The sequence below is a fragment of the Peromyscus eremicus genome, chromosome 19 (assembly GCF_949786415.1).
Source record: "Peromyscus eremicus chromosome 19, PerEre_H2_v1, whole genome shotgun sequence".
NCBI lineage: Eukaryota > Metazoa > Chordata > Mammalia > Rodentia > Cricetidae > Peromyscus > Peromyscus eremicus.
Window position 1 is genome coordinate 61,212,857 of NC_081435.1, and position 25,798 is coordinate 61,238,654.

The 25,798-nt window shown below is 43.5% G+C and overlaps 1 protein-coding gene and 1 pseudogene across 1 annotated transcript; one reads left to right on the forward strand and one right to left on the reverse strand.

The window, feature by feature from the left end:
• Positions 1-806: 806 nt before the first annotated feature.
• On the forward strand, positions 807-2,609 carry LOC131895645 (epidermal growth factor-like protein 7; annotated as a pseudogene).
• Positions 2,610-6,605: 3,996 nt separating this feature from the next.
• Positions 6,606-25,798, reverse strand: Elac1 (elaC ribonuclease Z 1). The gene is made up of 4 exons (XM_059246388.1): positions 25,720-25,798; positions 19,003-19,167; positions 13,400-13,864; positions 6,606-10,854 (listed from the first exon to the last, which is right to left on the reverse strand). Exons 2-4 carry the CDS (start codon positions 19,157-19,159, stop codon positions 10,373-10,375), a joined length of 1,104 nt encoding a protein of 367 aa, XP_059102371.1. The 5' UTR covers positions 19,160-19,167; positions 25,720-25,798; the 3' UTR covers positions 6,606-10,372.

Here is a 25,798-nt window from a genome sequence, read left to right on the forward strand (position 1 = left end):
GGGAAAAGGACTCGGGTGGAGGTTGTTGCTCAGTGGTAGCACACATTCAGGAGGTTCCAGAATCACTCTCTAGCACCCCAGGGTGGGAAATAAGGGGAGAAGTAGTGATAGACAGTGAGGTCCAAGCAGGCAAATCCAAGGAAGCTTTCAGGTACTACCATAGCCTGGGTCAAGGCTCATGAGAGCATTACTGAGATTAGGGAGCTTGTTTCTCCATCAGTATGTCTGGTTGATTGCCTCAAGACATATCAGAAGGCTAGAACCTAAATTTTGGAGAGTCCAGAAAATTACTGTGACTTATTTTCTCCTTCCATTAGTGCTCAAGTTCATCGGACTCTGTTTTGATTGTAGATGAGGAAGGCATGAGTTGATCACTCACGGAAGATCTAGTGGTAAGATCATGTAAGATCTAGTCAAGATGTTTTTCTTTCTGGTGAGTGCAGTGTATGTCAGTGGAGGATTCTAAACAGAGAAATAACATGATCTGAACCATATCTTTCAAGGATTCCATTCTCATTTATATTGTGTAAAGTAACACTGTCCTCTTGAAATTCAAACGGTAATTGTGAATTTTCTTGTAGGTGCAGTAGCATTAAAAAGAGCTGGGCATAGTAACCAATAAAAAGAACACTTGGGAGGCTGAGGCAAGATAATTGCAAGTTTGAGACAAGCCTGACTTCCATAGTGAGACCCTGTCTCAAATACAAGAAAACTATACAAAGACAGGTGAACTCGTGTGTGTGTGTGTGTGTGTGTGTGTGTGTGTGTGTGTGTGTGTGTATGAATGCATGCACCCATATGCACTCATGAGGAAGCCAGAGGAGGACATCAAGTACCTTCCTTCCTCTATCACTTTACACCTTATTCCCTTGAGACGGGGTCTCAGTGAATCCGAGAAGCTCACCATTCTCACTGGTGAGAGAGCTTCCAGGATCTACTTGTCTCTGTCCCCCAGCACTAACATTTCAGGCATGCCTGGCTTCTGCATGGGTGCTGGAGAACAGCAATCATCCTTATCCACTGAACCATCTTCCTAAGCCGGAAGTCAATATTAATACCATAACAAAGCCTAATATGGCTAAAATGCCATTTTAACATCTAGTCAATATAAAAATTAAATTATGTTACTTTCATAATGTCTTTGAAATCCAGTGACTATCTCCTACTTCCAGCACATCTTGATATGGACCAGCTATAGCTCAAGGACTCAGTAGCCAACATGTGTGGCTGGGGACTTTAGCACAGGTGGGAAGCAATATGTCCTTCACCTACCTTCCCCAGCTGGGGGGTTGTAGGCGCTGTCTCCCCCATACTCAGGCTGGTGGAACTCCCCGAGGCAGCTTCCAGAACTCCCTGAGAATGATCAGGTAATACCTCAGGCTCCAAGTTGACAGTGTTGGATCTGTGCACAGCACTTTCTGTCCTAAGCACTTGTCATTCAGTCAACATGACAACATACTCATTAGAATCCTGCTGCTACCCCACATCGAGAGACGAAGGAACGTAGCCACAGGAGAGATGAAGTAATTTCTCCAAAGCCACACCACAGACTTGTGTCAGTGCCTATGATTTCATCTGTTACACCAGTGACCCTTAAACTTTTTTGTTCATATGCCCTCCGAAAGCTTTTGAAAATGTAGGCATCGCTTTTCACTCTAAGTCATAGCTGCTGCAGAGTGGCTGTTTCCTGAATGTTATAAATAAACTTTATTGTCTACATGTTAACTATGTTCAGCAACCTGGCTAAATTCATTTATTAATCCTTACAGGTTATCTGTTTAATTCTTTTGAACTTTCTACCCATGTAATTACATCACCTGCTTACAACGACCATTTATCCCTTTCTTTTTAGTTTTCACTTATTTATTTATTTATTTATTTATTTATTTATTTATTTATTTATTTATTTATGTCTTGCTTTATTGTACTGGCTATGGCATTTAAGGAACTATACTATGGTGTGCGCCCGGGACCACACAGCCTCCAAAAGAAGAGGAGACTCGGACCACATGGGGCTCCCGGGAACTGCTTGTGGCTTGGTTTCCCGTGTTGGTGGCAGGCGGTATTGAGCGTGTCTACAGGCCCACCTGCAGAAGTGTGTGCCCTGGGGTTTTCTGGAGGCCATGTCTCAGAGTCCTTTGTGCAGCACGTATACCAACCAGCCTTTCCTCATCACTTGCGACGGACACGGAACCTGCAGCACTTACCAAACCATCTGCCAGACTGTCTTATCTCCACAACCCTGGGCCGACTTCCACCAGGTCCTGCTGTGCCTGCTCCTCTGGTTGGAAGAGGACCAGGGGGCTCCCAGGGGTCCTCTTGTGGAGCAGCAACATGCCAGCCTCCCGGGCCGCCGCTGCTGCTGCCCCGTGTGATGATGGCAGGGAGATACTTGCCAGACAGATGGGGATGAATGCAGTACTGAAGAGGCCGGTTGTCCCCAGGGCTGGGTCAATACTGTGGGCAGTTACTGGTGCCAGCATTGGGAGGAGCAGGAGCAGAAACTGCAGTTGGTCCTGGCCCCACTGCACAGCCTGGCCTCTCAGGCGACAGAGCCTGGACTAGAAGACCCTGGCGCGCACCACACAAAACCATCCACAAAAGCGTAGACCGAAACAAACCCCTCCCAGCCGCTGGCTCACCGAGTGAACAGGTCTCTTTGGAGGAGCAGCTGCGGTCCTGCTCTTGCGAAACAGATCTGTGAGAGCATCTCACCCCTCAGGTTGGACTAAGCTGTTACCCGCTACATCCCTTCCAGCAGGAGTTCAAGCACTATCTGGTGGTGCCTGTGAGCAGAAGGCCCTGCTTTTCTGTCCCTCTTTCTCGGGAGGTTCCTGGGACTTGGGCTTGGGGAATGGGGTCGTGTGTGACTCTCCAAATGGAAAGGTAGGAGAGCTCGCTGCCCGGAGGTGAGGTGGGGATTGTCCCATCTTTGTCATAATAAAGCTGGGACCAAAAAAAAAAAAAAAAAAAAAAAAAAAAAAAAAAAAAAAAAAGCTATACTATGGATATGGCACCAAGTGGACATCCTTAAAATGTTTTTTAGAGACAGAACTTTTATTCCTAGTTAGAATATTTACTGTACTTTTCAGCTATTATGTACTAGAATAAAGGCATTCCCTAGGCTTAATATGATCAGAATTTCTATGATTATAAATGAGTGTTAAGTTTTATACGAAAATTCCTCTATCTAGGAGATCATCTTAGCACTCTTCTCCCATTTTCTGTGGACGTGAACACCAATGATTTTCCAATGCTAAGAAACGTTGCGTTCCTGGAATGAACTTCCCTTATAAAGATGTCCTTTTTAGTGTCTGTCATTGGATTCAATTAGCGAATTGTTTTCTTCCAGATTTTATGGGGGCGATTAAGCTGTAACTGTCATTTCTTTTAATGCCTTTCCATTTTGACATCATCTAGATTATACTGGCCTCATAAAATGAGCTGGGACAAGTTCCCCTTTTTACCTTCTAGAAGTCTCTGTGGAAGGAAGGTGTGTTTCTTTAGAATAATTCACTATTGGAGACCAGAAAAAAATTACAAGATTTTCAGGCATAAATTAGACTTTTAAAAAATAATATCAAGAATTCTTTGAAAAGTTCATACTGTGGATTTTCAACTATTTTTTAAAGTAATGTATAAGTTCTGGCAGACTGTGTTTGGGGTTATTCTCTCCCTCTCTCTCTCTCTTAATTTTTGAGACAGGGTCTCACTATGTTGTCATAGCTAGCCTCGAACACCAAACACCGGGGTTCTAGACCTTCCTAAGTAGCTGGGACTACAGGCAAACAACCACCTCTGTCTAACGGTTGGGGGGGGGAGGGGAGCGGGGTGCGTTTGTTTTGGTCCATAATTTTGTTGATTTTTTTTTTTGTTGTTTGAGACAGTTTAACTGCAGGCCTGCTTCAGCTTCTCAAATGCCAGGAGTGCAGAGATGCATCGCCATGCTCGGCTCCCAACTTCTGCTTTTTTAAAAAGTTGCTTTAGCCGGGTGGTGGTGGCACACACCTTTAATCCCAGCACTTGGGAGGCAGAGGCAGGCGGATCTTTGTGAGTTCGAGGCCAGCCTGGTCTACAGCATGGGATCCAGGAAAGGCACAAAGCTACACAGAGAAACCCTGTCTCGAAAAACAAAACAAAAAAAAAACAAAAAACTTGCTTTAGTAATTACACCTAATATTAACACTATTTATGGGATTTTTAAAATCATATTAATGTTTATATCATCTGTACCAATATCTCCTTTTACATTCCTAATATAGGTATTTTATAGAAAATATTTTAAAATAATCTGTCCAATCTACTGAAGCATGGATAAATAAAATGAAGTATATTCTTATAATATGTAGCCATAAAAGGACAAATTACTGATGGGATATATATTGAAAATATGCTGAGTGGAAGAAGCCATTTACAAAGGAGCTCATGCTGTACACGTTTATTCTTACAAAATGTTCAGAATTGGAAAATCTATGGAGCCAGAAAACAGATTAGAGGCTTCCCGTAGCTAGGGGGCTTAGGAAGAGAGCAAAGGAGAGAAGTAGAAATGACTAGCTGTGAGAATTATGGGGTTTCTCTGGGGGATGATAAAAACATTCTAAAACCGGTAGTAGTGATAGCTGCACATTGAATTATAAGCTATGTGAATTTGAGCTCAATAAAGCTGTTTGTCTTTAAAACGTCACTATGAGTTTAATACCCAGCACTAAATACCAACTAACGAACCAAAGCAAAAAACAAAACAAAAACCCAAACCTTATACTGTTGGACAAACTACATCTTCCCTCAGTTTTTTCCAAACAACAAACTGGAAACTTGACTTGAGAAAGAGTTTGTTATCTAATCATGTAACATTTGAGCCTTGGTATCAACATGTCCGTTTTCCTTGTCTTTGGTAACTTGGGGGTTCTTCATCCTGACATCACACCACAGCACTAGCCAGGCACTGGCTCTCCTAGAAGTGTTTCATAAAAAAGTATGCCTGTACATATCAGGACAGTCAGCTGGTTCCAAGACTATTGTCCTCGCTAGCACTTCCTCACGGGCTAGGCGTGTGCGGGACAAAGGGACTGTGTTCTAGTCTCTGCTGGCTGTATGGAAGTGCGTCCTGTGGTGGCAAGGCCCTTTGGATTGGTTGCTGACCCAGACCTGGACACTTCAAGAAGGTCAGTTCCAGTCCAGACGTGCAAAAGAGATACAGTCAGACAAACCTATCATCTCTGGAAGTCACAACAATGTGGAAAACCTGGGCAAGGTGACCTTGTTTCACTGGGTGGCATTGAACCACTGTTTCTTAGTTCCGCCTGTGCTGTCTGAACAGCCCTGGCAGATTTATATTGCTGAAAAACCTGATCCCTCACTCTTCCCTTACACTTTTTTTTTTTTTTTTTTTTTGTGGGTGAATTTAATCTTTGTACCTGCCATGTCTGCTGGGTATATAATTAGCAAGCTGACATCTGAGCAGGGCTTCTCGGCTCGCTTTATTTAGGGGTGGAATTTTTTTTGCTTTTAGGTAAACTTAGACACCCCAACTTCCTTATTAACCAGGATAATAAGGACAGCCTTATTCAACCCTCAGAATTCATCAAGAACACAGAAATGTCTGAGTCTAGGTGTCAATTAGAGTCACCTTGTCCTTTAGATGTGACTCAAACTGCTCAAGTCACGTGGGTTATGGAAAGGTCTGTGCCTCCTTCTAAGCTGGCCACTTCCTGGAGACAGTTCTGTGGTTACTTCTGACTACAGCTTCTGAAAGTGTCCTCCACTGGGGACTGTCCTCTGTCCCCTGCTGCTGTCTTCCCCAGGGAAGACTGTCGCGGAACTCAGAACCTGCTCTCAATTAGTGCTGTGCAGAGCGAGGAAGGGACCCTCTGAACATGGACCTAGAAGACCTCAAAGTTTAGGGCTAGGCAGGGAGTAACTTCCGGTAACCAGACCAGTCAACACAACACATCACTCAAGGTAACCTGTATCAGTGCTGCCAGGTCACAGTGACTCTTAATTGGCTCAGAATAAACTGTTGTCTTATTTCCTTTAAAAAACTGAGTGACCAGGCGGTGGTGGCGCACACCTGTAATCCCAGCACTCAGGAGGCAGAGGCAGGCAGATCTCTGTGAGTTCGAGGCCAGTCTGGTCTACAAAGCAAGTTCTAGGACAGCCAGGACAGCCAGGGCTACACAGAGAAACCCTGTCTCGAAAACAAAACAAACAGAAACAGTTGAATGAGGCTTACACCACTCCCCTGTCCGGTGTGAATCTCCAGACTATTGCCCAAGGCTCAGGCCTCTGCTCCCCTCCCCCTCCCTTCTTCCTTTGCTCTAATATCACAGCCAAGGCTGGCATCCAACTTCTCAGGTAGAGAAAATCTTTCTCTAATCTTTTCCCTGACTCTAGGGTTTTGTCTGCATATCTGAGAACACCAAACCAAAGTTTCAGAATGTTATTTATAAGGATTTGCCCATTAACATCATAGCAAGGATTCGGCTCCTCCTCCTCCTGTGTCAGAGATTGGATCTGTGCATTTTGTGTGTTTTTAACATGAAACAGGAAAAAAATCCATTGGATAACAAAGTACTAAATATTAACAAAATAACAGGACAAGACAATTGGATCCAGTCAACACTGTTTATTGAATGCCTTTGATGTTCTAGGCACTGACTTAGTCATAAAGGGGTACAGAAGCAGACACAGCTCTGCCCTTGTGTGGCTTACAGAGCTGCTGTGAAAGAGAAACATCACATACAGAGGCAAAACGAAGCTGTGAGTGACAAGTGCCAGGAAGATGGTTGTAGGTGCTGAGAAAAAGACACCACCTAGCAGGAGCTGGGCAGGCACAGTCCACGAGGCCTGACAGCAGAGCTGTGGCCTGAAGGTTCACTAGGTCGATTTGGGGAATGCTATTTCAGGTGAAGGAAGCAGGCTACTAGAAGGCTCTGGAACATCAGAAAACCTTGGTCAAGGACTGAAAGGTGGCCCACCCGGCTGGGGCTGCACACTTGAGTAGCACTGGGTGGTAAGGTTAAGTTAGAGAGATAAGTGAGGCCAGACCACTACAGAGTTTCAAGTCAGGGAGAGATGGCAAAAATTTACATTTCAAAGAAAGAACCACCACTCTGGCTACGGTACAGATGGTAAACAGGAATATTACAAGGACTTGAGCTGAACTGTCAGCTGCCTGGAGTACTGATGTGGAGACAACTAGTTATTCAGAGAAGTGGTTTATCTCTATGGGTGCTGTGATGCACCTCTATACTAAATGGATATATACATACCGGTCACAACACCCTCCATGCCAGTGACTCCAAAGGCACCAACAAAAGGGGTAAGTCTTTCCTCCCCAAACTTCCTACCCTCTCTGCCAAGGTGGCTTTCTTTACTTAGAAAAGTTATTAGTACATATTAATTGTACAAAACAGTGAGTTTCATTGTTACATTTTCATACATTCTTACAATCTGAATCCACTTTTAACCATTCCTCTTCCCTCCTCTACCCCCTTGTTTTTCTTGGGGTGTGGTGGTCAATGGGGACACTAGGAATCAAACACACTACTACCCCATAGTTTCTCCTTAAACTTAGTTCTTCTCTGTCAAGAGAGAATATTCAAAGTCACAACTAGTGCTTCCTTTTTAATATTCCTTATAAAAAAACAAAATAAACAAAAACTCCATGTATTTGGACTTTGGGATGTGGCTCAGTTGCTGGAGTATTTGCTTAGCCGGCACAAAGTCCTATGTTCCATCCCCAGCGCCATGCAAACCTGGTATGGTGGCACATGACTGTTACCACAGCATTCTGGAGGTGGAGGCAGAAGCATCAGAAGTTCAAGGTCATCCTTGGCTACACAGCAAGTTCAAAGTTAGTCTGGGCTATATGAGACCCCATCTCAAAGGAAAAGAGGAAAGAGAAAGATGGGGGGCAATATTCCCACTGATTGCCTTCCTTAGTTCATTAGCTCAAATCTGCTAGTAAGGACAGATCTAGTACATTTCACCATAAGCATACACCTCTGTAAATAAAAGTGTCATCACTGTCTATTTGTGATGGATACACTGGAAAGAGGGATTTTTATTTCATTAATAAAGGAAAAAGTAGCCAATTTTCAAGGTGGCATCAGAATATTCAAAGAAATCAGAGTTGAATTATGAGTATTAACTTAAAGGCATAATAAAGATATTTGCACGAGGAGGCAAAAATCATCTTTGCTTTTTATACTACAGATCAAATCCAGGGCCTCAGACACGCTAAACACCAAGCTACACTCTCAGCCTAAAATTTATAAAACTTTCTTGGGAAAGAAACATTCAAAACATTATGGTTAGATTATAAGTGCATGCTTATAACCCCACCTCTTAAGCAGGAGTTCTGTAAGCTTGAGGCCAGGTTGGGCTACACAGTGAGACTTGTTAAAAAGGGAGAGAGAAGATGGAGAGAGGGTGGGACTTGAGAGAGGTTTTTAAATTGATGAAGTCATATCTTCATAGAGTAATAAAACAGGCCACTCCTGTGTGGTGGTTAGGATGTGAATAAACATGAAAATGTATCTTATAAGTCAGATTTATTTCTTTCTGTCCTTTTTTCTTCTTCTGAGATGAAGTCTTACTATGTAGCCAGACTCTCGCAAATGCAAAGGAAACAGGTTTGTGCTGCCATGCCCGACTAAGATGTCACTAACATCTAGAGAGAGAACTGGAAAGAAGGACTGACTGGGGGATACAGAGATTTGAACAGAAGAACCCCAGTCAGCTTTGCTTCTATTAACAGAAAACAACCTCAGTGCTCCAAGAACCAACTCTAAAATGAAATAAAATCACTAAATTCATACTTTCAGAGACCATTTAATGCTGCAGAAAACGCTAATGAAAACAGAAGTTAAGGACCTGTCTGTTAGTGAGCATTCTATTTTGAAGTCCTATAACCAGTGTTTCTCTACATCACTCATCTACTTGCCCCTTTATGCTTTTCATTATTTTTATTGTGCCAAAAATAATACCTCAGAGTTTCTTACCAAGGATTTTTTTGATAATAAACTCCTAGTTTTTGTTTATCCAATAAAATATCTTTATTTTAAGAAAATAGTGGAGGGAGGCCAGCCTTCATGTAAAAATATGCATGAATAAACTATACACATACACAAACATATGTATAAGAATCTATAAAATATCTATCTATTTATATATACCCTCAATTTAAGTACATAGAAAAAAAAGACTTTTTTTTTTTTTCCTCCGAGGCTAGTCCAGCACTCATGTCTTTCAAAATCACGCAGATGGTTTAGCAATGCAGTGTCAGGGTCCACGCTGACTCCTGACTTCGTCTATGGAAGCAGAGCCCACAGCTCTCTGTCCACCTCCACACTCAGCTCACAGCATAGCTCCAGGGCCCTAGACCTGACACAGATACTCACCCTGGGTGGTGGAATCGTGAATATTTCTCCCTACAGTTATAAACTTCACTTGATGACTCATTTTTTTCCAAATAACACTTGATGTGGCATTTCATTCTAACATGCCTATCCTTTACCATCTACTGGAAGATTTAGCTTATCTATTAATTCAGCCTATTACATCACTAATTTTGGCAAAGCATATATTCACATTGGGAATACAAGTTTTGTGTCTCTGAACAGGCCTAGAATTTCAAGGTAATTGTTATGCAGGACTAACCCAAACTGTGCAGAACATATGGCATTCGTGACTCCCACTGAGTGAACTACTGTGGAGCCACCACCTCCCCTCAATCACTGCAACAAGAAAAAAAAATTCCATAATATCTAATTCCTAGTAGACTTCCCAGGACCATGTGTTGAAAGAATCCAGAATGTTGAATAAAATGCTAAGATAAAACCTAGTGCAAACCTGCACGGACTAGTCCAATGACACCCCCAACACGCTGTCATCAATACTGCCCGTAGACTGCCTTCATACATTTATCTCTGTGTCAGGAACACAGATTCTATACAGACTGCCAAAATGTCAGTTTTAGCCAAGAGGACCCAATCCTAGATACTTTGCCGATAATGGCAGTTAAGCTGGGCAAAGCTAAGTCCAACACTGGGTGGAGTATTGGCTTCAATCTGTGGCAGAGACACAAGAGGAGTACCCCTGAAAAATCGATTATTTTGTCACATCTGCACTTTAAGAAGGATGCTGGGTATTTTTATCATTTAAAAATGATTTATTGTTAAAAATCGTGTTCCCTCTCACTACTGAGTCAGCTCAGCAACCCAGCTCCATCTTTCGGATTATTAGGGCCAAAATAATTAAAAAAAAAAAAAATCCAAAACCTAAAGAAAAAAATTGCTCACCACCACCACCAATAAAAGTCTTAGCACAGGTCTGGTAATACAGGCACAACGCGTCCACGTTTATGCATTCAGGAGCACTGGCTTCCTTTCTTGATTGGAATGCCAATCACCATGAAATCTTCTGCTAGAGTCACTTCCTGCAGCCCTAGCACTGACTCAGCTTGCTTTCTCAGTTCCACAATGCCATCCGTCTCTCCTTCCCTAGTCAAGGCTATGGGTTTGTATCTCTGGCTGAAGTGAGTTAGAACCAGCCTCTTCGCACGGCACAGCTTCGCAAATGTTGCCGCCATCTGCGGTGTGCTGTGGCCATGCTCTTTTGCTTTGTCCATCTGAGAATCATCCAGAGTTGCTTCATGGATCAACAGGTCTGCTTCAAAGCACAGCTTCACTCCTCCATCACCCACAACCCCAGAACAGTCACCCAGTATGCAGATTTTTCTTCCAACCATAGGCTTTTTTAAGACGTCTTGGGGAGAAACTGTAACTCCATTATCCAAAACAACAGAAATTCCATTTTTCAGTTTCCCGTAGGCAGGACCTGGGGGTACACCTGATGATGAAACAGATTATACTACATCAAAGATATGGAATTATGGTTTGTAAAGAGACAACTTTTACAGCATAGCAAACAGCAAATAGCAAAGGTATCTCCCGGGGTCTGGAGCGAGTTGCTCGGCAGTTAAGAGCATTTGCTGCTCTTCCAGAGGACCTGGAGTCAATTCCCAGCACCCACATGGTAGCTCACGAATGTCTGTAACTCCAGTTCCAGGGCCTCTGAGGGTGCCAGACATATATATATGGTGCACAGACATAATGCAGACAAAACACCCATACACATAAAATAAAATTAAAAAATTAAAGGCATCTAATTATTTTCAAAACTGCAAGAAATGCTTTCCTGTTTGTAGACAATGGGTTATTTAAACATTTTAAAAGTTCAGTGTTGACTGTTGTTATGAACAATGGCTTTATGCTGGAAACCTTTTCCTAGAACATGTGTGAGCTGGCTGTTAAGCTCTGAAGTATCACTTAGGCCTTACTATACTCGAGATACCAGCTTTGATTTTCTGTTCTGCATGAGAATAACAGTTCTTGGGGATCCTTTATTTACCATGACATCAAAGAGTGGATCTAAATAAACACATAATCAGTCTCTCTAGTCAGAACAAGTGTCTATGAACTGACTAACTAAATAAGAAATTTGTTCGGAAGGACTACTGGGATTCTAAGTTTGAGATAGGGAGATGGTACAGCAGGTGAAGACCCTTGCAGCCAAGGCTAACAACCTCAGGTTGGTACTGAGACCCACATGGGAGAAGGAGGGAACTGACTCCCAAAAGCTGTCCCCTGACCTCTACCTGCATACCACGGCAAACACACATGCACACACACCAAGCAAAACAACCAAAAATAAAGTCAAGGGGTAGTTCAGGCAATCATACATGATTAATCTTCTTGGTAGATGGTAGCAGTTCCAGATTTTCAAACTTCAGTGTTATTTAATATAGACTAACTGTGGATAATACTTACAAACAAACACATGGTCAACACAGATTTTCAACAAAGATCATGTTTAAATTTTCCAAATATAACCATTTACACAATATTTACTTGACAAAAATACCTTCGACCTATATCACTTTCCTCACTATCTAGTATATTGTTTTAGTAGGGGAAAATAAGCATTAGATGAATCACTACCATTCTTTCAACAGGAATATTCACGCCATGCCAGGTGTAGTGGTGAGACCAGAAAAAGACCTCCATTTCTTGGGTCTCCTCACTTATGCATCATGGCCTCACATGAAGAAATTACCAATTCTTCAAGGACCTTTGCCCATCTTTGTGTGCTTCCTTTCCACTATGATGAACCATGACATGTAGAACTGGTTAAGGTGCAATGCCAAATTAATTCAATCAAGATTGAATGAGTAAGCAAGGTGGATAAAAAGGAAACTCTTGGGGTAGCTGGCTGCTACTGTAAAGTAAAGACCCATGGCAAAAATCCTTACACTGAAGACGTCATTGAAGAGCCAAGGAGATGCCTCAGTGGTTAAGGTGCTTGCTGAGCAAGCCTGAGGACCTGAGTTCAGATCCCAGCCCCCATGTCAAATCCAGGTGTGGTGGTGTGCATCTGTAACCTCAGCACTGGGAAACAGAAAGAGGTGGATCCTAGGGTCTTGCTGGGTAGCCAATCTGGCCAAAATAATGAGCTCTAGGTTCAGTGAGAGACTCTGTGTCAAAAAGGTAGAGAGTAGTTGAGGACCCCTGATGTCAACCTCTGACCTCTGCATGCACATGCATGGACGAGAGGACACACACACCTCACACAAAGATGTCATTGAAAATATACCTGAGGACTATGTATATTTCCAATTCCAATCAATCTTGAGGAAGAGGCTGGAGGATCATGAATTTGAATTTGAGCTACATAGTAAGTACAATGGGCCAGGCTGGGCTACAGAGTGAAACCCTGTATCAAACAAAAATGAAAATAGGAACAGATTTAAAAAACAAAAACACAACAACTTCAAAAATGAGACATGAGGATTTGGTTCAAGCACATGGGCTTGAACCCTAGCATGGCCAAAATAAAACAGAAAAGAAAAGCACAAGGAAATAAAAATAAATCCTGGACTTACCAGCCCAATTCAAACCACCCTGCCAACCAAGTCAGAGCTGGGCCTGGTCATACAGGCTATACCTCAGCTTCTCAGAATGATCTCACATTCAAAGCCACCTTGGGCAACTTAGTGAGAAGCTGGCTCAGGTGAAAAGACGAACGAGCTGGAGATCTAGCTCAGTGGAAGACAGTGCTTGCTTAGCATGTATCCTAGATTCAATGCCCAGTGTAGCCAAAAGGAAAGAAAAAGGAATGTGAATCTAGGAAGCTAACAAGAAAAGATTCAAATATATTAAGTATTCGAGTTTTGTTCTGAATAGCATCTTTGGACCCTAAAGATATTCCTTAATAAGCCAATTTTGGGCCAAGGAAGTGAGTGCTTACTGTGACCACACAGGAAACAGGCTCCCCCGACACTCCCAGTGGCTTCCGCTAAAACAGCTCAGATAAAGAGAAGGAAAGGCAGACTCACCGAGGTCTTTCAGCTTCTGTGCATTGAGTTTACCTGCACGTTTCTTTTCCATAACTGAAAAGCCAAAGGATGGAATTCTGTGAAAGAGGCGAAATGCCTTTACAACAAACTGCTCATCATCAACCAGACAGTAGGAGTTTTCTTCTGTGTCTAACAAGATAGTTCGTCCCTGTCCTTTGGGAGAGCTGTCTGCTTCATTCACATGGGTAAATTCTTTTAGTTCTTCCACAGGACACTGATCAGCTGTAGGCACTATCTCATGGACCACATAAGGAAAAACCAACTCCGTGTGAGAGAGCTCCATGGTTCTCCAGATGAAATCCCGAAGTCCTACAGGGCCATAGATTTCAATAGGCTGCCTTGTGACCACAGAGCCACTCTGCAGGCTGATCGTACAAAGGAGGCCCGGGAGGCCGAAGAAGTGGTCTCCATGAAGATGTGTGATGAAGATCTTGGTAATTCTCCCTTTTGATCGAGACAGAGAAATATATTAGGAAACTTTTCAGAAATAAAAACCAAGACAAAACTATTCGACTCAGCATCCCCACTCCTCAGCCCCACACTGGAAGTTAATCCTGTGCATACTACACACTTGGTCTACCACTGCGCTGCCACCGAAGAACATCCTCAGTTCCACAAACAAAGCAACTTAAAACAAGCCTAAGAACTTACATATAAAGTAGTAAACTGAAATCAGATGTTCTGTATGTTACCATACACTTATTTATTCCTTTCATTTTGCTGCGTGACTTCAGAAAAAAGAGAGATAGGCTTTATTATGCTGTACAGTCTGGTTGGTTAGTTAGTCGGTTGGTTTGGTTGATTGGTTTTATTTATGTGTGTTTGTGTGGGGGTGCATGTGGTGTTGTGTGTGTAGTCTATGCAATGAATACGTGGATATACATACATGTAAAGACCAGAGGAGGAGTTTGGGAGTCTTCCTCCATGGCTCTCTAACTTATTATCTTGAGACAGAGTCTCTCAGAAACCAAAAGCTCATCATTTGGCTTGGCTGGATAACCAATGAGCTCCCAAAATCTGCCTCCTGACTACCCACTAATGCTAGGGTTATAGGTACCACACAGACATGTCCGGCTTTTTACACAGATGAGGGGATTTGAACTCAGGACCTCATGCTAGACAGCAAGCATTCTTACCCTTGAGACATCTACCCAGCCCTACTTGGTTGCTTTCTGAGACAAGCTCTCACTCTATAGCCCATGCTAGCCTGGAACTCACTATGTAATCCAGGCAGCCTTGAACTTCTGGCAATTCTCCTGCCTTAGCCTCCCAAGTGACAGGATTATAGGTGTGAACTACCAAGCCCAGCTTCACAGGATAGTTTAAATAGGATAGTATTTTTTTTCTATGAAAATCTTCAAATTACAGTGTTTTACAGCTTTTCAAGTGTTTTCCTACATATTCTCACATTCCAAATGTGAAATATAAAAGTACCCCAAGATAACCCACTTAACTAAATGGCCTCAAGTGTCAAAGCATCTTTTAGTCACACTGTCCCCTATCAGTCCCTCTGAGATGAGCAAACATGTACATAATGTAAAATGGAATGTTCCATGGCTCTAATTGACTGTATCAAGCCTAAACCCAAACTGCCTTCTAAGGTCTCCTTGCTGGACAGGGATTCACTAACAAAGACTGAGCTATTTGTCCCAGTGAGGATGTGGAGGAAGGACAAATGGGACACAGACTGGGAGGAGGAAGACTAAGAAAACTAGAAGAGGAACGAGGTAGGAATGAGGAAGGTCGTGGACATCAGAGGCCAGTACGTAGACTACAGCAGATCCCTGATCAGACTGCACAAGGGCACTGGGCCCTACTCTTGTTTCCGGGCTGAACCTACACACCAGCTTTTTCGTGCACGTTGGCTCGGGCTGTAACTTGATTTAGCTAATGACAAACTGAATTCACTGCTGGGAAATGGCAGGATGCCACATCAGCATTTTCTGAGATGCACCACAGGCATTTTGAAAGTAACAATCACAACCAGTATATTTCCAGTAGAACAGGCTCAAGGGCCACCTATCTGAAGTATATGATACCATAAAAGTACAGGAGCAGTTTATTGATACCATAAAAGAACAGGAACAGTTTATCACACTGTGATTTGTTCTGACAGCAAACGCTCTCAAAGCACAGCTTCCCAGAATGACTACGCCCAGGCTGGCTCAGAGGCTGACTTGGGTCCTTGAGGACCCCCTCCCCCAGGTTGTGCTCTCTGGTTTCACAAGGTTTCTCTCTATAGATGTCTTCCACATGCTGCCTTTGCTCTTCTTCAGGTTTGTTTTGTAATTTCTGTATGGTGCTGGAGATATCTAGGGTGCTAGAATCTAGGGTACCACACACACTTGGCAAGTGCTCTCTCACAGAGCTATACCCCCAGGCCTCTTGTAAGCCTTCATTTTTGCTGGTTTGTTTTTTTTTCAACTTCAAATGATATTCCTTAAATTTCCCCATTTTTCCCTTTCCAGGCTGTCTCTCAATATGACCCAAGGACTCTAGAAACAAAATAATTACAGCAGCCACTGAGTCCAGGTTCCCATGTTGGCCTCAAAACTGCCAACATCAGACTTTCTAGGCCTCCTCACTATATCTACTGAAAACAAAGCCAAAGTTGGATACAAAACAGCCTGGGAAGCAAGGCAAGTGCAGCACACAAAGGGAGAGAGAACTGCTTCCCACAGTAACCAGTTTCATTTTCAGGAAATGTGATTTCTGAGAGACAAGGAATGGCAACCACAGCTATGAAAGGTATGAGGAAGCTCTCCGATGAAGAGTAAAAATCACACTCGATTCCTTTCCCCTAAGAAGAAGGAAGTGGTGGGGAAACACTGGCCACAGAGAAGCAGAACACTAGGCATCCTTAGTTGGACATGATAACGCAACTAAATATACTGTCCCAACAGTATATGATATATCTGTTCAGCTAAAACAAAAAGCAGCTAATGTCGAGCAAAGTGTGGTTCCATTTAGGCAAATTACACATACTTTTATACATATCCATACCATTACCACATCTGTATTCATAGAAAATGTACCTGTGGGAGCTATGGACATTAACTCAGTACAGTGTTTGCCTATCACCCATTCACAAAGCCATGAATTCACTCCCCAGTACCACATAAAACTGGATGTTATGGCGCATGCCTATAATCCCAGCACTTGGATGTAGAGGCAGGAGGATTGATAGTCAAAGTCATGGGCTATGTAATAAGTTCAATGCTTCCTGGACTATATGGAACTCTGCCTCCTAGAAAAGAGAGAGAGGTATGTGTATGTGTGTTGGGGTGGAGGGTGCATCTGTGTGAGGAAGACTTGGGCTTTTCTTATTTATACATTTTAGTTTTGTTTTATTTGAATTTCTTCAATAAAAATATGCATTCAAAAAATTTTCTAATTAAGAAGTTTTGTTCTTTTGAGACAAGGTCTCACGTAGATCAGGCTTGACTCAAATATAGAGGATAACCTTGAACTCCTAATCCTCTGGCTTCTACCACCTAAGTACTAGGCTAACAGGAATGTGTCACCAGAGCAGCCACAGCAACGTGTTTTTCTTCCTTCCCTTCCTCCCTCCAGCTCTCTCCCTCTCCCTCTCCCTCTCCCTCTCCCTCTCTTCCCTCTCCCTCTCCCTCTCCCTCTCCCTCTCCCTCTCCTCCCTCTCCCTCTCCCTCTCCTCCCTCTCCTCCCTCTCCCTCTCCTCCCTCTCCCTCTCCTCCCTCTCCCTCTCCCTCTCCTCCCTCTCCCTCTCCCTCTCCCTCTCCCTCTCCCTCTCCCTCTCCTCCTCTCCTCTCCTCTCCTCTCCCTCTCTCTCTCTCTCTCTCTTAAAATGGGCCAGGCCTACTATTCCAACCACAAATTCAAGGCCTTCCTGGACTACTGAGTGAATTCCAGAATAGTCAATGGGTAACTTAGCAAAATCTTATCTCAAAATAAAAACCTAGAAAAGTAAAAAGTACTAGGATTTGGCTCAGTGGTAGAGTACTCAATTGCCAGATTACACACACACACACACACACACACACACACACACACACACGCATATATATATATATATAAAATTTAATTTTTTCCTTTTTTTAGTGTTGGAGGCTGAACTCAAGGCCTTGCACATAGTCCCATTTTCAAATTTTACTATTGTGTTAAGATCGTGCTTTTGTAATGCTTTTAGAAATCACTTAATCCTCACTTCTTTTGCTTTGTTGATTTTGGTTTCAATGATGGGGACTGGAACATGGAGGTAAACAACCCAAGCATGCATTCCACCACAATTAGTGCCCCCTCTTTCATGCTGCAAGTATTTAAAAATCCCTCCTTTGTTTCCTATATCTACATGACTGATAGCTTCTGGTCCCTGGACACTAGAAGTATGTTTCTTTAAATACCAAGTGCACACCCTCTGATGAGCTGTAGCAACTGTGATTTATCAAGACCTCAGAAGTGGGAGACCCTAAATGTCTATTGTTCACAAGGAACAGGGGCTTGTTAGGCATTTACCAGGCACCCAGGTGTCACTAGACCCACCTGACTGTACATCAACGTGCAAGCACAAAAACAAACTCCTTACATAGCATAGTTCCAGACACTAAGGACGCTGTTAATAAAAATAGTATAAAATAAAGGAATGACTAGGGTAGGGAGAGGATACTTAACCCAGGAGGTTCAGAAAATCCTGAGGAAAGAGCCTTTGAGATGAGATTTAAATGATGAAAACCTGATAATTGATGAGCTATTAGAAATTATTTTTAAAGATTTAAATGGTGAGACGGAAGCAGCCATGTAGGACACAAATTATTTAATATATATAATTCCTTCAATTGTTTTTGGAGACAAGGTCTCACTGTGTAGCTCAGGCTGTCCTCTAACTCACAATCCTCTCTAACTCCTGAGTTCTGGGATTCCAGGCAAGTGCCACACACCTGCTTTATGACATTTCTTTTAGGCAGTTTGTATGCCTGTTCTTTGGGACAAGAAAAGAAAATTTAAGCCTGCTGCTCTGCTAAGGTCAAGCCTGAGCTACAACTGGGCCTAACACCAGGTCTGCCTGGCTCAGGCTGAGGGTTTTCAACACGGGATTCCTCTGCCTCCAGGGGCCAGTCTTGGCTTACTACTCCATTCCCTCAACTAGACTTCCATTCTTGCCAGGCCAGGGATTTTCCCTCTCTCAGCAATTCAGAGATAACCTTGTCTGAGAGGGCTACCGTGACAGCAAGAGTAGCAGTGTCCTCTCGTCGGCCCATCTCCTGCCCTTTGCACTCTCCCAGAACACTGTCTCCTGGTGGAGAGCAGTGTGGCCACCACTCCCTTGTTAGGACAGGGTCCATCTGCTACACCTCTTGTCTCTCGACATCCTGCGTGCCCAGGGCTTCGTAAATCATCCTCTCACACTCACAGGCTAAGTGAGAAGCAAGTAAAGGCACATAGGACATTCAGCAGGCACTGCTGGATGCCCGGTACTCTTTCAAGGCTTGTCAGACAGAGCTCTGCTTCAGAAGTGGATGCTTCTTTAGGGCTGATATGGAGGAGTCAAGAGTCAAGACATGAAACACGACCGAGGCCAGATCTGCGTAGCTGGGACACACACTGACCTGCTTTAAGTTGGCTTTTCATGAGCTGTGTCTGTGTCCCCTCCCCACAGTCAAAGAGCCAGCACTCGCCCTCACACCGAAGAACCACAGCTGAGGCACCCCGGGTTGGGGACGGGTATGCTGCTCCTGTCCCAAGGAAAGTCACATCCATAGACATCTTCCACCCTGCAACAGAAATATCACTGGGGGTTATTAAAAAATCACCGCACCAAAACACATTCCTCTGAGATTTACTGACTGGTGGAGTGATTGGTTGATTTTTGGTACTAGGATTGAACCCAGATCTTCACACTTGCTGAGCATGAGCTCTATTTACATGGAGCTATACCTTTGATCCCTAGTTATTTTCTAGTTAAAATGATCTGTTTGGTGGTTTAAAATAGTGCCAGTACTCTATCACTGAACTATAGCCCCAGGCCTGCTTATGTCTTAACTGGTTAAAACTACAGGTCACCAGACCTTATATAACCGCACACACATGGGCATGGGCAGCGCACGCATAAACACACACACACACACACACACACACACACACACACACACACACACCACTATAGTTCTGGGACTCAGTAGGTTAAGCCACTTGCCACTACCCCTGACAACCTGAGCTTGACTCCTGAATACACATGGTGGAGGGAACCAGGTCCTTGTTGCCCCCTTACCTCCACGCTCCCTCCATACACAAATAAATCAATAAATATATATTTTTAAAAACCTATAGTTGAAGGGCTGGGCATTAGCTCAATGGGTAGAGCTCTTGCCTGGCACGCACAAGGCTCTGGGCTTAGTACCTGGCACTACAAGTGAAGCACTGTAGTTGAATTCCAACCCTACGACAATCTAAAAAAGACAAACTACAGAGACAGTAAAAAGATGAGTGTTTGCCAGTGATACCAAGGAGAGGATTAATAGAGGAAGCACATTTTTAAGGAAACAAAGCCATTCTATATGACAGCATCAACTCAGCAATGTCATTATATGGAAATGGGCATGTAACTGGTATAGCACTTACCTAGCACATAGAAAGCTCTGGATTTGACCCCAGTACCACATATACAGACAAAGAAATGTTATTATGTATCGGTACACACAGTGCACAACACAAAAATTCAAATGACATTTGTTAATAATTGTCAAAGCTGGCTCATGAACTTACCAGACTAATGTTAGTACAGAAGGAAATGAGGAGTGAAGGGTGAGAAGGTCTATGAGAAGGCTCCATACTTGTTTGTACTAGTTCATTTTTTTAAGTCCTTTTAAACACTAAGGCCCACCTGGGTTTGGTTCTGGCTAAGGTTCTGAACAAGAGATAGTATTTGATCATGCTCACCACGTGGTGGCCATGGTGACCAGTCCTTCCTCTGAAGGATCAGGGTGCTGGATAACAGTGCTGATATTTCACAGCAATGCAAATGGCGTCCTTGGGTCAAGGACAGAGTTCATGGTTGGTTAGAGTGCACCTTTGCCTTCTCCCCCAAGTCCCCTGCTCAAACACAGACCTGTGCACAGGCCAGAAGAGCTGCCATAAGCATACTCCAGCTGGGACTGTATCTGCTCTTTTCAGTGATCTGGAACCCAGTCAGTGTGCAGATTTCTGCCAACTCCTGGCACTAATCTCACTAGCTCTAGGCACGGTGCCACCTCTGATCTGTGTCTGTGACGGAGATGTGCGTCACACGCAATAAATGAGAGTTAGCTGAAACTTATGAATAACCAGTTCCACACGAGATAGAAATTTAAATACAAAAAATGGTAAGATGTGCTTTAAAAATTAGAAGAGTGCTGCGGATATAGTTCAATGGGTGAGCCTTTGCCCTGCACGCAAGAGGCTCTAGTTCCATCCCCAACACTGGGTGGGGGGCTGGAGAATGTCTTTGGGGAGTGGAAAAGTCTTCCTTGCAAAGGCAAGAAGCTCTGACATTTAAAAACAATGTTACACCATTTTGTAACTTCTGTGTACCAAAAACTCAGTCAAATGACAGAAAAAGTAAACATCCACAAAACCTCAGGCTGAGAGAAAGCACTGAGGAGCAGCAAGATTTTTTAGGAGTCAGATGACCAGGACTGTGGTGATATTTTGTTTGTGCTCTAACAAAGCTTGCCCGAAGATCAGAGGGTGGAGCTAGCCTTTAGTTAACCATAGAGGTCTGGAGGTCTGTATAGAAGGAGACAGGAAGTGATATGGCTGGGTGGAGAGAGGAATATAAGGCGGGTGGAGACAGGAGCTCGGCCCCTTTTTGGTTTGAGGAGTCGGAGAGGTAAGAGGTGACTTTGGCTGCTCCTTCTCTGATCTTTCAGATTTACCCCAATATCTGACTCCGGGTTTTTCTTGTTAAGACCAATTAGAACTCACGCTACACAGGAAGCCTGCTGCTAGGTAGGGCCTTCCAAATGTGAGAGAAGCTGCACATGTGATGTCTCAACAGCATGGCTGCCTAAACAGGGCCTGCAAATAATAACACCAGTCCCATGGCTACATGGACGGCGGAAATTTCAAAAGGTGCCACCCCTAGATGAAGAGCTACAATCCATGGATGCTTAGGGAGGAAGAATCCGTTTTCTTCAGGGACGAGCTACCTGAAAGGTTATCTGCTGTGTCCTACATGGATCCAGGGATGGGCCTGACTGAGGCAGCAAGGGAACAAAGAAAAGACAAACATACATAGACATACACAGATAGCTGGAGTTGGGTGGACTGGGCTATCTGACGGACAGACCCAACACCCCAGACGCTCAGTGTGTTTATTATATAGAGTTGAACCGAGGATTATTGCACATAGCTGAACAAGGAGGCAGGGTTATGGCATACAGCTGGATCGAGGAGGCAGGTTTAGCTAATCTCAGCAGGAGCAGTCTCTGTAGGGGAACAGTCTTTAGACCTTAAAGGAGGATGGTGCTAAGGTGGACATCAGCACATACTGTCAACACTCACACTTGGGACTCCTGAGGAAGGCTTGTCCATCCCACTGAGCCTCACCCTGGGTGGAGAGGCGTAGGGAGGCTTTGTGTTTTTCCCTTGGGTCTAAGGCTAAGGTCCATGACATGGCCATGTCAACAGCACACATTCACTCAGGGCTTCCTCCACTCCCGTTATCCAATCCCAACTGGTCAGCCCTAAATACATGCACACATAAGCAACACTAAATGGATTCAGTAGGTTGAATATACCTATTTGTCTATATGTGTGGAACAGTAGTAATTAAAGAAGAGGTCATGAATTTGTAGGAGGCGGCAGGGATGAATTGGAAGGGGAAAAGGGAGAGGTAGGAATATAAATACAGTACTTGTTATGAGATTCTCAAAATTTAAAGAAAGTAAAAATTGTTTTTAAGAGATTAAAGCCTCTTAAAATGTTTACGTGGTGCTAGAGAAGTGGTTCCTTGGGTAAGGGAGCTTGTAGCCCAGCCCAAGGACCTGAGTTCAATCCCTAGAACCCACAAGGTAGAAATATTCAACTTTCACAAGCTGTCCTCTGACCGCCTCACGTGCCCTTTCCAGCTCATTTTAGTCTATGAAAATGCACTTAATAAAAAATACTGACACACACAAAGTAAAGAAGCTATATACCAAGTCACAGAATACATTCAAAAGACTAATAAGCATTAAAAGTGCTCAGCAAATTAAAGAACAAAGAGACTCAATTTCCCACACATCAGCTGGCAGCTACTAATCAAGCCATGCCAGCCAGAGCTACTTGGGGTGATGGGAAATGGGGAAGCAGGTGCAATTACAAGTTACTGATGGTGGAGGGGTGAATTGCTATTGCACTCTGGGATAATAATTTGACAAATACTGCCAGTAATGATAGTGTTGATAATAAATCCAAGCAATCTCATTTTCTGGAATCTAGCTTATAGAAATAAATATTTATGTATAATAATGCTTACTTTGGTGCTTCTGGGTGGGCTAAAATATAGAAGTAATTTCTATGTCAACAGGAAAATTACTAGTGTATGTTCTTAATATTAATTATTCTATTGAATTACATTCTATAGGTACACACTCTGATCTGTAACTACAAGGATAACAATGGGAAAATTATAAATGGTTACAGTATAATCTTGTTCTAGAACAATGCTCCAAGCCCCTACACTTACATGAGACAGTGTGGGGAAAGGGTAAACAACATCATTAATGCTGGCAGTCTCCTGGATCTTTGGAATGATGGGAGATGGACAGGACAATGTCTGGTAACTTACATTTTTGTTTTCAGCTGCAATGAGCAATGTTTTATTTATTTTTGCTTTGTATTTAATAGTGAACTTTTTAATGTAGTAAAAGGCCAAACATGCTTTTATAGCTACACAACATTTAGTTTTTCTTTCCATTTTGGGAAACAGCTCCCTACTCTTTACCCTGCACACGCCTCACACACAAGGTGGTTATCTACACCCAAGCATTAAGGTTACTGTTAGCATCCCTTCCATGAGTTATTTCACATTTCTACCTCTAAGACTAAGCTTACCTTTTGACAATGAAGTAGTTTAGTATGTACAGGCTCCAGGCCACCTAAGGCTACACAGTATGGACTTATCTCAAAAAAAAAAACCAAAAAAACAAAACAAAAACCCGAGTTGAAATTTTTCAGAGGCTAGAGAGATACCTCAGTTGAGTGAAGTGCCTGACACACAGCATGAGGATCTTTGTTCAGATTCCCAGCACCCACATAAAAATCTGGGTCTGGCAGGGGTGTCTATAATCCTAGGGCTGGGGAAGCAGGCAAGCAGATCCCTAGAACTCACTGGCAACCAATCTAGACAATCTGTGAGTGAAAGACCTTGTCTCAAAAAATTAAGGTAGAGAGTAATCTGGAAGACATGCAACACTGACTTCTGGCCTCCATACACATTTGCACATCCATGTGTACACACACAATTCCAATGGGGTGTGTTGGTGAACACCTCAAATCCATGATGGGAGGCTAAAGTAGAGGGATTAAGAGTTAGAGGCCAGCCAGCGGTGGTGGCGCATGCCTTTAATCCCAGCACTCGGGAGGCAGAGCCAGGTAGATCTCTGTGAGTTCAAGGATAGCCTGGTCTACAGAGTGAGCTCTAAGACAGGCACTAAAACTACAGAGAAACCCTGTCTCGAAAAACCAAAAAAAAAAAAAAAAAAAAGAATTTGAGGCCAACCTGGGCTGGAGAAACCCTGTCTTGAAACAAAAACAAGAGATTTCAAACACATACAGAATTAGAAATGTCAGTACAATACATTGCCACAGAGTATTCACAAAACTTCAAATTATCAACTCCTGGGCAACCTTGATCCATCTACACTCCAACTTGATCCCCACTGCTCCAAAAGTACTTTCTCAGTGGTATGAGGTGCTGCTTCCTACAGGATTGACACAGTGCTGGAATGTCTCCTTTTCTGATGTTAACAGCTACTAATGATCACTGGCAAGATCCATTATTTCATCCGGGGTTGCTACTAGGTGACAGTTCGGTCGCAAGTTGTTAGTTGTTCCTTACTCAATTATCTGCTTACCCCAGGGAGTGCTTTGTATATAAAAGATCCATGAAGAGAGGCAAGATCTTATTTAAGTCTTGATAACGCAGCATGAAATAAACAGGCCTCCATGTACACAGTGGGCCTCCGTGCACACAGTAGGCTTCCATGAGGTTTTCTTGCCAAAAGTAGAACCAAAACCAGAAAAAGCTAAATACCACTTTACTAAAGAATTCCAGGGAGATTATTTAAAAGGGGGGGGGGCAATATACAGGTTGTAGGAAAATATACGTAGAACACATGGCTTGTACAAGGGGGAAAAAAGAGAAGGGATTAAGAGAGCAAAAGAGACGGAAGACATCACTGGTCTGAAATATGTGTACTTGTATGGCTCCTGATTTGGATTAACTGATAAAGGAAGAGACAGTAGGGGAAATGTAAACACTAATTGGATAATAGATGATAACATGAAATGCTAACTAGACTGATGATGACTTTATGTTTTAAAAAAAAACACAGCTATCTTGTCTTATAGACAAGCATTTAGCAGATGCAACAGGACATTTCAGAATCGCTTTGAAACAGTGGGAAAGAGGGTAATGGGTGAAACAAGCTTGACCACGAATTGGGAATTTTCCTCCATATATGCTGGAAAATTTCTCCAATAAAAAGTTTAAAAATAGACTCAATAATCAAAACCCTCCTGGTAGGTCAGGTGGCAAACAGCAATTATTTAAGCAACGGTGGTTTTGTGACATGCATCTCTCTAGGCATTAGGAATTAAATGCGAGCAAACCACATTCGGTCCCTGTCTTCTTGGACAAAAAAAAAAAAAAATCAGCTGCTCGCTTTCTCAAGACTCTCATCATCCACACGTTCGAGATAGTGCGTAGTAATTTCAGTCTTGACAAGGCTGTCACTTGGGGCCTGGCTGCAGATCACAATCTCTGCTGACCGTGGGGCCTCCCACAGCACCTGGGTGACCAGTGGAGACCAGCCGCTCCTCAGTATCCAGGATGGCAGTGTCAGGCCTGGGGTGCAGGAGGGTGATGACGCCGCCCTTCTTTTTTTTTTTTTTTTTTTTTTTTGAGATTGAAGGAGCCGCGTGGGCCTGAGAGCGAGTGGCCAGGCCTGTGGCCACCGCAAGCCCAGGGCACCACGCGGCGCGTCCTCGCTGTCCGGCGCTCCCGGGACCTCTGCGCCCGCCCCGCGGGCCTGCGAGTTCCGAGGAAGCGCGCCCGCCCCCCTCGGGCGTCCTGCCCCACTCACCCTCTCTGCGAGGCCCGCCGGAGCCGAGGGAGGCGCAGGCCGGCTCCGAGGCCCAGCAGTGCACGAGCGGCGACGCGCG